The sequence below is a fragment of the Patella vulgata genome, chromosome 4 (genome assembly GCF_932274485.2).
Source record: "Patella vulgata chromosome 4, xgPatVulg1.2, whole genome shotgun sequence".
Classification (NCBI taxonomy): Eukaryota; Metazoa; Mollusca; class Gastropoda; family Patellidae; genus Patella; species Patella vulgata.
This window is the reverse complement of record NC_065882.2, coordinates 81,512,442-81,528,686: the sequence shown is the minus strand read 5'-3', so window position 1 is coordinate 81,528,686 and position 16,245 is coordinate 81,512,442. Positions and strand designations below refer to the sequence as shown.

The following is a 16,245-nucleotide window of genomic DNA, read 5'->3' as shown; positions in this document are numbered from 1 at the left end:
CCTACTGTTCTGCTCCGACTGGACTAATGAAGACAGGCATATGCCATACAGTGTGCTATGAGGGGAATTTTGCCCGGGCAGCTGCACTATGGCCTACTCTTATATTGAATTCCAACTGCCAAGGGATCTTTTACATACATGCCAATGTATACACAGGACCTCGGTTTTTCGTCCCATCCAAACGACTAGGCAGGTGTCCTTGTCAGACCCTCCGTCCTGCACCACTTTCTCGGCCAATGTAGGGATCGAACACGCTACCTCTAGACTAGCGAGCCAGCCTCTCAGCCAGAAGATTTTAGATTGAATATGGGTCAAGACTGAAAAAGTTCTCTCATCCCAAACCAATGTTTGAGAGAGAGAGAGAGAAAAAAAAAGAGTAAGTCTTTAATATATTTGGAGAGAGAGAGAGATAAATGGGGTTTACCATCCACTCGACACAAACTAGGTCATTTCGGGACTAGAATATGGTTCAATTTTATTTCAATAATTCGCTTGTGCGTAGGGGACTTTAGCAGTGGGAGGAAACAGGAGGACCCGGAGAAAACAAACATTATCTCTCTCTATTTCGGTCATTAGATTCGAAGATTTTTAATTACTACAATCTTACATTGGTCTGTCTGATATGATCCCAGGGTCAGAACTATTATTAATGTGTTAGTAAGAACTACCGATATTTGACCTGTAACCTTTCTGTGGAACCCGCCTGCAAGTCTGGAATTTTCAAGAGTTACTGGGCCAGAAATAGAATTCAGGCTAGCAGCAGGCTGGCAGGTGTTTCCACACACACAATGATATCTGAAAGTTCAGGTATTGCTTTGATAGGTGTACCATCATCAAATCCGCAGAGCCCACAGGGACTTGTTCAACATGTTCATGGTTCCATTTGTATTGCTCATGTTGCTATTTATATCCGGTAGGAACACGATTAAGGGTTTATTTATATCAGAGAGAGAGAGAGAGCGAGAGAGAGAAAGAGAGAGAGAGAGGGAGGAAGGATTGAACGTCCACTCGACACAAACTAGGTCATTTCGGGACTAACATATGGCTTTGGGAAGGGTTTAACATCCACTTGACACAAACTAGATAGATTCAATTTTATTTCAATAATTCGCTTGCGCATAGGTGTCTCTAGCAGTGAGAGGAAACCGGAGGACCCGGAGAAAACCCACGAGGTTGGACAGACGACCCTACTCCTTGTTACGTAAAACCGGGGCTTCGAAACCACGCCAGTTGACTCAATGACAGGCTTTATGATACAGCACACACGTGCTAACCATTCGACCATCCAACCTCCCTTATTTATATCAATTAAAGGCTTATTGCTTGATTCTTTCCGGTTATTTATAGACCTGAATAGCAGGAATTTAATTTGACAGACACCCATCTAAAGTCAAATTATGTCTGGAACTTACTAATTAAGTTACGGCTGAATCTTAAAACTATTCTATATGTATATGTATTGTTTAACAGACTGAAATGTGTCTAATTTCAGTGGCTATATATTCTATCAACTACCTCAACAAGACAGGAATACGAAGAACTACCTCAACGAGACAGTCAATGTATTACGTATTCTAAGTGTGGAACACAAAACACACCAAATAATAGTTCTAATATCGCTGACCAATAACTTGACCAAACTATGGTGGCGAGTGAGATTATCTCAGGTTTATGTATTGTCAACAAGCTTTTTAACATTCTGTTCTTAAACTTCTACCTGAACAAGACAGGAATATGAAGAACTACCTCAACGAGACAGGAATACGAAGAACTAAAGAACTTACCAGTTTTATCAGTAGTAACATCCGGTGGTTTTGTAGAAATGACAAGTTTTGATAATCCCCGAGGCAGAAGACGTAATATCTGTTGTACTCTATTATCTGATTGGCCGGTTAAAACTGTTGAATTAATGGACAGAACATAATCACCAACTCTACAATAAAAAATAAGTAAAATAAAATAAAATGAAATGGGGTTTGAATTAACGTCCTACTGTTCTGCACCGACTGGTCTAATTCTTTGAGGGAAATTTTGCCCAGATAGCAGTGCTATGGCCTACTATTAGTCTTCCAACTGCCAAGAAATCTTAACGTGCACGCCAATGTGTACACAGGACCTCATTTTTCATCCCATCCAAATGACTAATACAAAATAAACATGATTTATTAAAATTTGATTTAATTCAGCTATTTCATTCAAATATCTAAAGTAGATGTTTATGGATCCAGCTTACGATTTTCTCTGGTTATGTGTGCAATACACGGAAAAATAATTTTGCCCAAACACCTACTCTTCGCCAAATGTCAACTGGAAATGAAATGGGGTTTAATATAATGTCCTACTGTTCTTCTCTGACTGGGATAATGAAGTCAGGCATATGCCATACAGTGGAAATTTTGTCTGGACAGTATGTACACAGGCCCTTGGGTTTCGTATCATACGAACAGCTAGACAGCTATCCTTGTCAGGCCCTCCATTCTGCACCAATGACAAGGGAAACCATGCCGGAAAATCCCAATGAACTTTCTCAGCCAATACTGGGAGCGAACCTGCGACCTCCAGACTGGCGAGCCAGTGTCTTACACATCACTTAGCCACCATGGCTCCCTCAACTGCAAAGGGATCTGTCTTGTGCAAATATTCAAACTGTATCAATCCCTTATTATCCCCTATTGAAATATATATATATATCTAGACAAATTAACCTTGTTTCAGAGATAAATGACAATCAGGCTTAGAACTAAAGGTTCGTAATCGGCTTCTTGACAAAATTCAGACAAAATCGAAGTTCTGTAATCTATCAGGAATAAATCTTCCTCTCTTTCTTGTTCTAACTGACATTTTTAGTGAATGTTTGGTACAAATATCGTACGCAACATTATACAGTATAAATCCCTGATTTATAAATTCATCCGCTGAAGAATGTCGTTTTTCTGGGCTAGATGAACGAATCTCATTTATATTAAATAGCTCTATAATTGTTGTTGGATATTTAAAGTGTTTAAAGGGACAATAACACTCTTGCTGGCTTGACAGCTCCAGAAAATAAAAAATAGCCTTATTCTAAGTACTAGATGTGTTAGTGTCCTACCTGTTGTGTACATTATCCATTACATCCTATTTTGTTGAATTTTTCCAATTTTTTAAATTAGGTGTGTTAAGATGAAATTTGTATCATCAATTAATCATCAATATTGTTAAATAGTACAATTTGTTGACCAGAATAAAGATTGGGACATATTATTCAGTTACAACTAGAGTGGTATTGAGCCTTTAAATCATTTCTTGTATTACCGTATTGATTATTGAGTTAAAACATCTGCCGATTTTAAACAGTCGCGATTATAATTAAATCGAGGGGTCACACACATGTACAATATAATCATTATACTTGTAACTTATTAATTACGGATATAAAATGGACAAAAGAATTCAATAGAACGACAAGAATTGATCCACAGGGTAATAAAATGAATCATGCGATAATTTCAACCATGTTGTGTCATTCACCATAGTTACGCCATACCAGGTTTGGAAATAACGGTTTTAGTTTTATTTGACAGTTTGCTATGAGAGAAATTTTGCCTGGAAAGCGGCGCTACGGTCTTCTCTTATATCGAATTTTAACTGCCAAGGGATCTTTTACATGCAATGTGTACACGGGATCTCAGGTTTTCTTCCCATCCGAATGACTAGACAGCTCTCCTTGACAGACCTTTTATCCTGCACCACTGATGGGTTTTAACTCCACTCGACACAAACTAGGTCATTTCGGGACTAACACATGGTTCAATTTTATTTCAATTATTCACGTGTGCGTAGGGGTCTTTAGCAGTGGGAGCAAACCGGAGAACTCGGATAAAAGCCACGAGGTTGGACAGGCGATCCTACTCCTTGTCACGTATAACTAGGGAATCAAAACTATGCCAGTTGATTAAAAGACAGACCTTATGATACAGCGCGCACGTATCGGCCATCCAACCCCTACTATTTTACGGACATTACTCAGCTAAAAATACAATACTGTATCTATGCATAATGATAACAATATGAAATTATATTGCACTATAATCCATGTCTGACATATTTTTTTTTCTCTGAACTTCATGCTGTATCTATACGTATAATGATAATAATATGAAATTCATATTGCACTATCATCAATGTCTGACGTATTCTAAGCACAGACCACAAAACACACTAAATAATAGTCTTAATATCGCTGACCAATAACTTGACCAAACCCTGGTGGCAAGTGAGATCATCTCGTGTACATGTATTGTCAACAAGCCTTTTAACATTCAGTTCTTAAACTTTCTACTTCTGCCAATAATAATATTGTCACAATGACAAAAATTGACAATAATTTCAACATCCCTCTATTATTAACACAAAATATTCCTGTAATAAATACATCAAATATTTATCCAACCTAAATTGTCAATTGTTCGTAAGTACCGGTATCCACGGATCAATTTCTTCAACAACTCATCTTTAACCCAGTAATTCTTGTATAAATATAATCCACAGTTTTAACAGTCAACAGATACAAATCATACTACATCTATGATTCGGTTATAAAGTGTCCAGAGAGAGAGAAATGGGGTTTAACATCCACTCGATATAAACTAGGTCATTTCGGAACTAACATATGGTTCAATTGTTTTCATTAGTTCGCTTGGACATAGGGATCGTTAGCAGAGGGAGGAAACCAGAGGACCGGGAGAAAAGCCAAGATGTTAGACAGGCGACCCTACTGCTTGTCACGTACAACCGGGAAATCAAAACCACACCAGTTGACTCAATGACAGACCTAATGATGCAACACACACACGTTAACCAATCATCCACACCACGCCCTTCCCCTCACCTCGTAAAAAAAAGTGATTGCAGTCTATGTGTCGATTGGTTTCGAAAGATCATTATTTTTTCTACTTCCTAATCAAAATGACCAATTAAATATCTGTAGTTTATAAATGTATTTACATAAATTTTAGAATTTTTGGCCATTTGCCGAAATTTCCAATTCATTATATTTTTGAAAATACTGAACGGAATCAACCCATTTCTTTATTTTAGTTTTAGAGATTCGACTTTCATAATATTGTAAATAGCAAGAGATTGAAATGTGTTTAAAAAATGATCAGTGATTTTAAACATCATTAACAGAATATCTTATAACAAGCAGGCAAATTTCAACAGACTTATTCAACATAGGTTTGTCAATATGAAAATGAGGGTTTTTTTTTAAATTAAAAATAGTATCAGAATCATTTGTTACATTTTAATAAAAAGGAAACATTTTGAAAAAACCTTAAAAAGCTATCATGACATAATTCAAGTAGGAATTATATATTCCTCCTACATCCAAATTTTAAACTTGATAATCCATGGTCAAGTCAGATTTCACAAAACTCATGAGAAACACATACACTGATCTCCTCAATGAAAACTGACATATATTAACACAACTCACTTGATGATCCTCAACTCAGTTCTACTAACAACTTTATAAAAACAGTTCACCTTAAAGGTACATTATGTAAGAGAGTGAGAGAAATGAAATGAAATGGGGTTTAACGTCCTACTGTTTTGCTCCGAACTGGGCTAATGAAGATGGGCATACGCCATACAGTGTGCTATGAGGGAAATTTTGCCCGGACAGCGGCACTACGGCCTACTCTTATATCGAATTCCAACTGTCAAGGGATCTTTTATGTGCACGCCAATGAGTACACGGGACCTCGGTTTTTCGTCCCATCCGAACGACTAGACAGCTGTCCTTGTCAGCCCAGAGAGAGAGAGAGAGGGAGGGACTATAACAGACCAAACTACACCACACCAAAGTTCCTGTATAGATTACACCGTCTGCTGATCAGTCCTCCTTTTCCTCCCACTGCTAAAGACCCCTACGCGCAAGCGAATTATTGAAATAAAATTGAACCATGTGTTAGTCCCGAAATGACCTAGTTTGTGTCGAGTGGATGTTAAACCCCATTTCTCTCTCTCTCTCTGTGCTATGAGGGAGTGTTTTGCCCTGCCGGCTGGACTATGGCCTACTTTTATTTTGGTTTCTATCTGCAAGCACGTTATTGAAATAAATATATATCATATGTTAGTCCCGAAATGGCCAGGTTGTGTAAAGTAGATCTATACATTCCTAAAAAAAATATCTACCATTACATTGCTAGGAAACTTCTAGAAAGAATGACACCAACAGTCTGGCAGACAGCATCAGTCACCATTAGTCGAACCTGATACTCATTTCTCGCATTTAATTATATCATATTACAAGAACCTGGTTATACCGACTTAATTATCATTATACCAAGACTTCTCTCCTTTTTAATGAATTATAACACTTTCCTCCCAGAGAGAGAGAGAGAGAAAGAGAGAGAGAGAGTTTTATTCACTGGACACAAACTAGGTCATTTTGGGACTAAATATATGGTTCAATTTTATTTCAATAATTCGCTTGCACGTAGGGATCTTTATCTTTAGCAGTGGGAGGAAACCGGATGGCCCGGAGAAAATCAAAAAAGTTAGGCAGGCAACCCTACTCCTTGTCAGGTACAAGAATGGGATTGAAACCATGGCACTTGAATCAAAGACAGACTTTATGATTTAAAGATCTAAACCACCCTATCCCCATCATGCGGGTGGATGGGGAATGGTTAGCGCGTATCATAAGATCTGTCATTGAGTCAAGTGCCATACACGGTTTCAATCCCACCGTGCTTTTAATAACTCATAAAACATCCATCTACATCATAGACTTCATAATAACTCATAGATGATCCATCTATATCATTACAGACTTCACAATAACTCATAGAACATCCATCTATATTATAGACTACATAATAACTCATAGAACATCCATCTATATTATAGACTTCATAATAACTCATAGAACATCCATCTATATTATAGACTTCACAATAACTCATAGAACATCCATCTATATTATAGACTTCACAATAACTCATAGAACATCCATCTATATTATAGACTTCATAATAACTCATAGAACATCCATCTATATTATAGACTTCACAATAACTCATAGAACATCCATCTATATTATAGACTTCACAATAACTCATAGAACATTCATCTATGTTATAGACTTCATAATAACTCATAGAACATCCATCTATATTATAGACTTCACAATAACTCATAGAACATCCATCAATATTATAGACTTCACAATAACTCAAAGAACCTCCATCTATATTATAGACTTCATAATAACTCATAGAACATCCATCTATATTATAGACTTCATAATAACTCCAACTATATTATAGACTTCACAATAACTCATAGAACATCCATCTATATTATAGACTTCATAATAACTCATAGAACATCCATCTATATTATAGACTTCACAATAACTCATAGAACATCCATCTATATTATAGACTTCACAAGAACTCATAGAACATCCATCTATATTAAAGACTTCACAATAACTCAAAGAACCTCCATCTATATTATTATAGACTTAACAATAACTCAAAGAACCTCCATCTATAATACTGTGCATGAAATAGAAGACAGAGGTGGATTAGGTTATGATTCAGTAAGCCCCTGTGCTGTAGGAACTGTAAGTCCCCTCCAGGAATATTATACACAGTATAGATAATGTTTCTTTATATCATAGTACAAAATCATATATACAGTATTTTAATCTCTAATCCTCTTTATATAGATATCAGAGAACTTTTACTCAAATTCCGCATTCACAAAATATTTTTAAAAAATATTTTAATGAATCTTTAGAGCCTCAAGATGGGGACAGCCCTTAAAGTTCAAGCCTTAATCCAGACCTTCACAAAAAGATAATAAAATCAGAAAGTTTGTACCTTTCCTGTGTCTTTAGAGTCTTGTATTACCAGACCATGAGTTACATGTAAACCATCCACCCTAGAGTGTCTCAATGATTCACCAATATTTAAACATCCAACGTTATTTTTAGCTTTAACTAAAAGATATGTATAAAGTTCAGTTGGTCAGGGTATTAGAACACCAACTTCCCTACCGTTTTTCTTGTGGTATTAATTCCACGACTTGAGAATCATTCACAAAAATTTACACAAACGTTGGTTAGGGTATCAGTTCCCTACTGTTTTTCTTCTGGTATTAATTCCACCACCTAACGACTTGAGAATCATTCGTAGAAACTTACACAAATGTTATTTTTAGCGTTAAATTGGTCCGAGTTTGTGACGAACATCTTCTCTAGGCATGTCTTGTGTATTAAATTGCCCACCTACTTTTTGGCAGTGTGTCAATGATCGTGATATAGTTCACATGAGAATCATGTTATCATGATATATCATATCGTATACCACCAGTAGATATAAAATAAATATTTCTGATATGGCGTAACCCCACTCAGCCTCCTATAATATATTTATATAGATAGGTCGAAAAACTCAACCTCTTATAATTTATATACATATTTATATAGTTTCACTCAACATAAACTAGGTCATTTCAGTACTAATATATGGTTCAATTTTATTTCAATAATTCGCTTGCATGTAGGGGTTTTTAGCAGTGGGAGGAAACCAGAGGACCCAGAGAAAACCCACATAGTTGGCCAAGCGACCCTACTCCTTGTCACCAACAAGCGGGGAATTAAAACCATGCCACATTATGATCTACCGCACACACGCTGAAGGAAGGACGAGAGTTCTGTCACGGAATCAATCCTCATTTCCGTCTAGTTTTATTGACAAAGAGTAGGGTCGCCTGTCCAACCTTGTGGGTTTTCTCCGGGTCCTCTGTCTTCCTTCCACTGATAAAGACCCCTACGCGCAAGCGAATTATTGAAATAAAATTAAAACCATATGTTGGTCCCAAAATGACCTAGTTTGTGTTGAGTGGATCTCTCTCCCCCTCTCTTTTTTATTGATAATTTGGTACAAGCAAGTAAAATTTTTTACACCATGATCATTTAATTAGGATAATTTAATACATTTAAGTCGAGGAAATGAAATGTGGTTAACATCCAACTGTTCTGCACCAACTGGGCTAATGAAGATGGGTTAAGTCGAAGATATGACACATTGTAATTTTTAAGGAAAAGCCGATACCACCAAATTGTTTTTTTAAGGAATAATTTTAGTGAAATACTACTCACATGAAACAAGAACATCACCATTTGTTCAGATATTAAATTTATTTCTCTGATAGTAAAAATGATTCACCGACAGATCATCGTAATGAATCACAAATATTCTTGCCGAGTTTCACAATACAATCTCCACCATTTATAAAACGGCTGTTTATTCGAGTGTATCATGCCTTAAATCGTTTGTATGATAGTCAATCAATATAATAAGATTGGTGAGAATAAACGAGATTCACTACAATGAGGTGTTTAATCAGTGATATGAATAATTATCATCTATAAACAGAGACGATATTTGTTTATCTTAACATTAAAGAGAGAGAGAGAGATCGGGTTTAACGTCCACTCGACACAAACTAGGTCATTTCGGGACTAACACATGGTTCAATTTTATTTCAATAATTCGCTTCCACATAGAGGTCTTTAACAGTTGACTCAATGACAGACCTTATGATACAGCACGCACGTGCTAACCATTCGGCCATCCAACATTAAACATACATTATGCAAGAGGTAAATCTGTCTATTGTAGGTCTTTCTTTAGGCCTGAAATTTTATATAAACTATTAATTAGACATTAATTAACTTATCCAGACCATAATCATCTCTCGATGTCATCTGATGTGCTGGATTTTCACTTGATTTAAATCCAAACTGTTGCTCAAAGCTCATTGATGATTCAATCCAAAAATGGCTAGTCGAGACTATATTTTCTACTTTTCCGACTTTAGTAATGCTGATCGAGGCTAACCTAAAATTCAAAAGCTAATATCTTGGTCAGCTGAGTGGAGCAATTTGACTGAAATTTTACACATATTCCCTTTACGTTATCTAGTTTTAACTATTATAGTGATAACAGCCAATTCTTTATCTAATCTCCCATAATGTATGTTTAATATATCAACAGCCTACATCAAACAAGCAGATATTCATCACATCTAATCTTACTAATTAACTTACATACATTTATACAATAAAAATTACAACAATACTTAATCATAATTATAGATATATCTTGTTCATCTTTGTGTGTCACTTGTTTTTTCAAAAAAAATTAAGTATCAAATTTTTTAAGGTTTAAAGGAGATAAATTGCTACACTTTGGCACCTAGAAATGGACACAAATGATTTAAATTGACCAATAAGTCGTGCTTGCAATGTCAAAGACTATTAGATGATATTGAGTTAAAGACTTGCCTCCTTTAAATCAAATTAAAATGAACGAAACTATAGCCGCTTCATGAGAGAAATCATAGATTTCTAATTTTGTACTTAAATGAATTATTTAACATTTAATTCAGAGAACAAAAACTTAAATATCAACACGAGATAATCTCCCAGCTTAAAACCTACCCCCCACTCTGGATCATCACCCCCTGCTTGCTAATCCTACAAAAAAATACATGATCTTTGACTTTTATTAGCATTTAATGGGTAATATGTCTCAAAAAAATGACCCCAAGTAATAATACTAAGTTAAAACACTATTCATATTCGTTTGTTACTAAAGCTATTATCTTTTTTTCTACCAGGTAAGAGGTATATGAATTATATTTTTTTTGACAAGGTAAGAAGTATGTATTATTTTATTATTTTACCATATCATCTTTTTTTCTACCAGGTAAGAGGTATATGAATTATATTTTTTTTGACAAGGTAAGAAGTATGTATTATTTTATTATTTTACCATATCATCTTTTTTTCTACCAGGTAAGAGGTATATGAATTATATTTTTTTTGACAAGGTAAGAAGTATGTATTATTTTATTATTTTACCAGTTAAAAAGTATATCATCTTTTTTTCTACCAGGTAAGAAGTATGTACCTGTCTTATTTTCTTCCAGGTAAGAATTCTGTATTAACTTATTATTTTCTACCAGTAAGAAGTACGAACCTCTCTTATGGTTTGTCTATTTTTTATGATATATTGGCCATGATAATAATAATAAATAATATATTCCCCATGATGATGATCAAACCAGAAGTCAGACTTGACGCATCTGTTTTACATATTACATGGATGAACACAGAATTTTCTACCTACATTTTTTGATTGATGTATTTGAAACAATTTTAGGCCTCTGCTCAATTAATAGAAAATATCGGAGACATTAGTTTATAACCAATTTATAGGCCTCCTCTTCAAAGAACATGAAAAATATTAATGATCCAAGACGTTTATTAGAGTTTAAAACATTACGAGAAAATATCTATTGTTTAAAACATATCTAATCTAAACCCCCTTTTTTGTTATTTCCAACAGAAAATCAAGAATGGGGAACCTACTTCAAAAAGGGTCTTATTGCACCACCCCTTAACTCAAACTATTTATGCCCTTACAACGACCCCTAGAAGAAAAATATTATCTATGTGGTCTATCTGTTGTGTATGGATTTCCGGAGATAAATTCTATAGCCGTGTCAAATTTAACAAATTTTACATCACATGTATTGATGTAATACAAGAATATCTAAAAACAAATTAATAACATAGCCCTTACCTTGTTTATCGTTAAAATTATCCTATATTTTCTGTATTCAGAATTCAAAAACAATGAGAGATGATAGAGAGAGGCCTACACACATGTATGTCGAACCATTCATACACCTTAAATTACTATTCCAGATTCCCCACAGACAGACAGCATGTGTGTAGTGTACAACACAAAGACTATCTCTCTCTCACTCCTGTCCAACTCAAACTATTAAATCAAGCTTATTGATTTTACAACAAATCCCAGCCAATTAAACACTAGTTTAAATTAAGGAAACACTCCAACTTCTTTAATATCACTTGTCTATAGTTCACCTCTTATAATTAAAGTCCTTGACATGCTGCAGAATTTCTACAAATGTTTCCTTAAATTCCAAGTTAAAACACAGAACTAAATGGTGTCCGGTTACTGGTAATGAGGTTTTTATTTTAAAGTCCTAGCTTGCAGTGATCAGACAGCTAGAAGAACAAAGGCTTGGAACAGATGTTGAATGAAGCTTCCCCTAGTGTTGTGTACTGATGATGGCCACACTTCTAGCAGTCTCCCTAGTCTAAACATCAGCAGCAGACGAATTTTACTCTAGATTAAAGGGACAATCTTCAAAACTCTATGTTGAAGTCTATCGGATTTAAATATAAATCGCAGACAAATTTTTCTCTATATTAAAGTGACAGTCTATCAGTTTTAAATACAAATAGATAATTTCTAGCAGTCTTCCTCGTCTAAATATCACCAGCAGACAAATTTTACTCTAGATTAAAAGGACAATCTTCTAAACTCTATATTAAAGTGACAGTCTATCGGATTTAATTACAAATAGACAAATTATACTCTATATTAAAGTGACAGTCTATCAGTTTTAAATACAAATAGATAATTTCTAGCAGTCTCCCTCGTCTAAATATCACCAGCAGACAAATTTTACTCTAGATTAAAAGGACAATCTTCTAAACTCTATATTAAAGTGACAGTCTATCGGATTTAATTACAAATAGACAAATTCTACTCTATATTAAAGTGACAGTCTATCAAATTAAAATATAAATAGATAAATTCTAGCAGTCTCCCTCGTCTAAATATCACCAGCAGACGAATTTTACTCTAGATTAAAGGGACAATCTTCTAAACTCTATATTAAAGTGACAGTCTATCCGATTTAATTATAAATAGACAAATTCTACTCTAGATTAAAGTGACAGTCTATCGAGTTTAAAAATAAATCGCAGTCGATTCCTACCCTAGATTTAAGTGACAGTCTATTGGTTTTAAATATAAATAGATTAAAGTGACAGTCTCCCTAATTCCATTCTAGATTAAAGTAATAGTCTCCCTTATTCCATTCTAGATTAAAATAACAGTCTCTCTTATTCCATTCTAGATAAAAATAACAGTCTTCCTTATTCCATTCTAGATTAAAGTTACAGCCTCTCTTATTCCAGTCTAGATTAAAGTAACAGTCTCCCTTATTCCAGTCTAGATTAAAGTGACAGTCTCGCTTATTCCAGTCTAGATTAAAGTGACAGTCTCCCTTATTCCAGTCTAGATTAAAGTGACCTCCTCCATAATTCACTTTTAGATTAAAGTGGAAGTCTATCTGGTTTCAATATAAATAGATTAAAGTGACAGCCTCCCTTATTCCATCTACATTAAAGAGACAGTCAATCAAGTTTTAATATAAATAATAATAAGTCCATTTATATCGCCCTTATTTCACATTATAGCGTTGTGCTTGCAAATATTTCTCAAATAAGTATGATTTTAGTCTGGATTTAAATGAGTCTAATGATTTTCATGTAACGAGTTCCACAAATTGGTAGCAATGACACCAAAGGAGCTGAGTTTATATTTTGGGAAACGAAGTTGTTCTTGGTACTTTATCTTAGATTTGTCGATGGCATGTAAATGTACCACAAGTTCTCTCTCTTAAGATGGCATTACACAGTACACCCATTGACATGTAAGAGATATCAATTTGAAGTCAATTCTCGCTTCAATTGGAAGCCAGTGAAGTGACCTAGCTAAGTACAGGACTGATACTGTCTCTTAAAGGAGATCGCATTACGATTCGCTTTGCTTTGTTTTGTATGCACTGCATACTTACTGACCCACTGTGGCTAAATTTACATATACAAAAACGACCAATTCTACTATATTTTAAAGTGACAGTCTCCATAATTCTATTCTATTTTAAAGTGACAGTTTGTCCAATTCTACGCCAGATTAAAGTGACAGTATCCCTAAATGCACTCAAGATTAAAGTGACAGTCTCCCTAATTCCATTCTAGATAAAAGTGACTGTCTCCCCAATTCTACTCTTGATTAAAGTGACTGTCCCTCAAATTCCATTATAGATTAAAGTGACATTCTCTCCAATTTAAATGTTAATAGCAGATGCACTTTCCACTCGATTAAAGTGGCTGTCTCCCAAATTTATATTTAAAAAAGAAACAGAGAAATGTGGACATGTTTTCCAGATAATCATTAAAACATAATAGATGACATCTGATAAAAAATATGTGTAAAATTTATGTGTTTTCTGAAAACCAGCCATGTTTAAAACTTTCAAATTATTTTGAAAAGTAATATCAAAGCAGGAGAAATCAAAAACATTATCGATAGAACAAACTTGAAAACAAGACCAACTACACAGCCACAAAGGCCTGTAATTATGGTTCAAACTATTTATAAAATGAAATGAAATGGGGTTTAATGTCCTACTATTCTGCATCGACTGGGCTAATGAAGACGGGCATACGCTGTATAGTGTACTATGATGAATAGCTTGGACAAACACAAACTAGGGGTTTAATGTCCTACTATTCTGCATCGACTGGGCTAATGAAGACGGGCATACGCTGTACAGTGTACTATGATGAATAGCTTGGACAAACACAAACTAGGGGTTTAACATGCTACTATTCTACATCGACTGGGCTAATATAGACAGGTATACGCCATACAGTGTGCACCGAGGGATAGTTTGCCCGGATACAAAGTATTTATAATATTGGTTTAAGTAGCAATGTTAAATACATGTAACTGTTGTGTTGTCAATAACAACAACTGGTTTTAATTTAAACTGGTTAACAACACATGTTCTACACACAAACTGTACACAATACTAGGAGGGTTTACAGGTTTAAAGTAGATGACCCTGATTTACCTGAGAGAGAGAGAGAGAGAGAGTGTTTAACTCCACTCCACACAAACAAGGTCATTTTGAGACTAACATATGGTTCAATATAATTCAATAATTCGAAACCCCGCCAGTTGACACAATGACAGACCTTATGATACAGTACACAGTGCTATTCATTCGGCCATCCAACACCCCTCCAATCTAAATAACACACACCCTATTACCATGTATACTCTGTGAGAAAGACACTGAGCCTTTAACCTCAAGACTATTTCAGCTCTTTATCTGGCTTTAACTAAAGAAGAAATTTTGATAATAAAACCTATTTAAATAGCCAAAAGGGAATATTTCATTAACAAATAATTACTATAGGCCATATACTAATATTTTATTTCTTTGTGTAAAATGGTATAGACCATGTGATTTCACAATAGCGTACAAAAAAACATGATATATGAATTTAATCGGCAAAGTTTCCATGTGTGTTATCAAAAATGACTGACAATAAAATTTTTGAAGGGGAAGCCCTGGCGTTGCCATGGTATAGGCCAGCAGGAATCTAACTAAACAGCTGTAAGACGTCTATAAAATGTAAGGATCTGATTATCGATACATGTAACACTTGATATAATTATTTATAACCAGATATAAAATGTGTAAATAATATTTTATGGTAACGAGATCAAAGACATGTTTATAATTACGTGATTATATAATAAGATGAAAGACTTCCAGATCTACGGCTCATCTAATTATCTCTTAATTATAGTAATAAACCGGTCACAATTCTATGGAATACAATTACTGCTTATTACTGAGCAACGGTTAGTATTGAACGACGTTTCGGCTAGGCTTCTCTAGTCAATATCAAGCAATAATAAAATATTGTTGTGTACATGTATATATTGTCTTGTTAGGCTATATTTTTATATTTCATTTATTGCTTGATAATCACTAGAGAAGCTTAGTCTAAACGTTGTTCAATACAAACTGTTGCTCAGTAATAAGCAGTAATTGTATTCCATGGAATTATCACCTGTATATTTTAGTTCAATTACTAAATGCCATTGAAACAATTAAGGTAATTATAGTAACATGTTCTTTATTTATTGTCAATTCAAACTCAAAACAAAACATTAATATCAAAAAAAATTTATTGACCTGTCCAAACTTGTGGGTTTTCTCCAGGTCCTCCAGTTTCCTCCTACCGCTAAAGACCCCTACGCGCATGCAAATTATTGAAATAAAATTGAACCATATGTTAGTCCCGAAATGACCTAGTTTGTGTCGAGTGGACTATGGTCTAGAGAGTTGATTATTGGTTTAGCATGTGAATAAATGTCTAATTAATGATAATATTTGAGGCCGAATGAAAGGTCTCAAATAGGTAGATTTACCTGTTACATAATGTATCTTTAAGTACAAATTGTACATTATATTCTGTTATAGTAACACTTGTACCAA

At 34.6% G+C, this 16,245-nt stretch overlaps 1 protein-coding gene across 2 annotated transcripts in view; it reads right to left on the bottom strand.

The window, feature by feature from the left end:
* Window positions 1–16,245, bottom strand: part of LOC126817080 (PDZ domain-containing protein 2) — a 66,116-nt gene that overhangs the window by 15,504 nt on the left and 34,367 nt on the right. The window contains exons 1-2 of one of the 2 annotated variants that reach the window (XM_050543870.2): window positions 11,649–12,174; window positions 1,785–1,933 (exon numbers count right to left, since the gene is read on the bottom strand). Coding sequence is in view for 1 of the 2 variants with exons in the window: in XM_050543867.2 (XP_050399824.1) it covers window positions 1,785–1,933 (149 nt within the window). In the remaining variant the exon portion in view is untranslated. Of the gene's footprint in view, window positions 1–1,784; window positions 1,934–11,648; window positions 12,175–16,245 lie in introns of those variants that run through there. The other variant, XM_050543867.2, reaches the window with a different exon arrangement.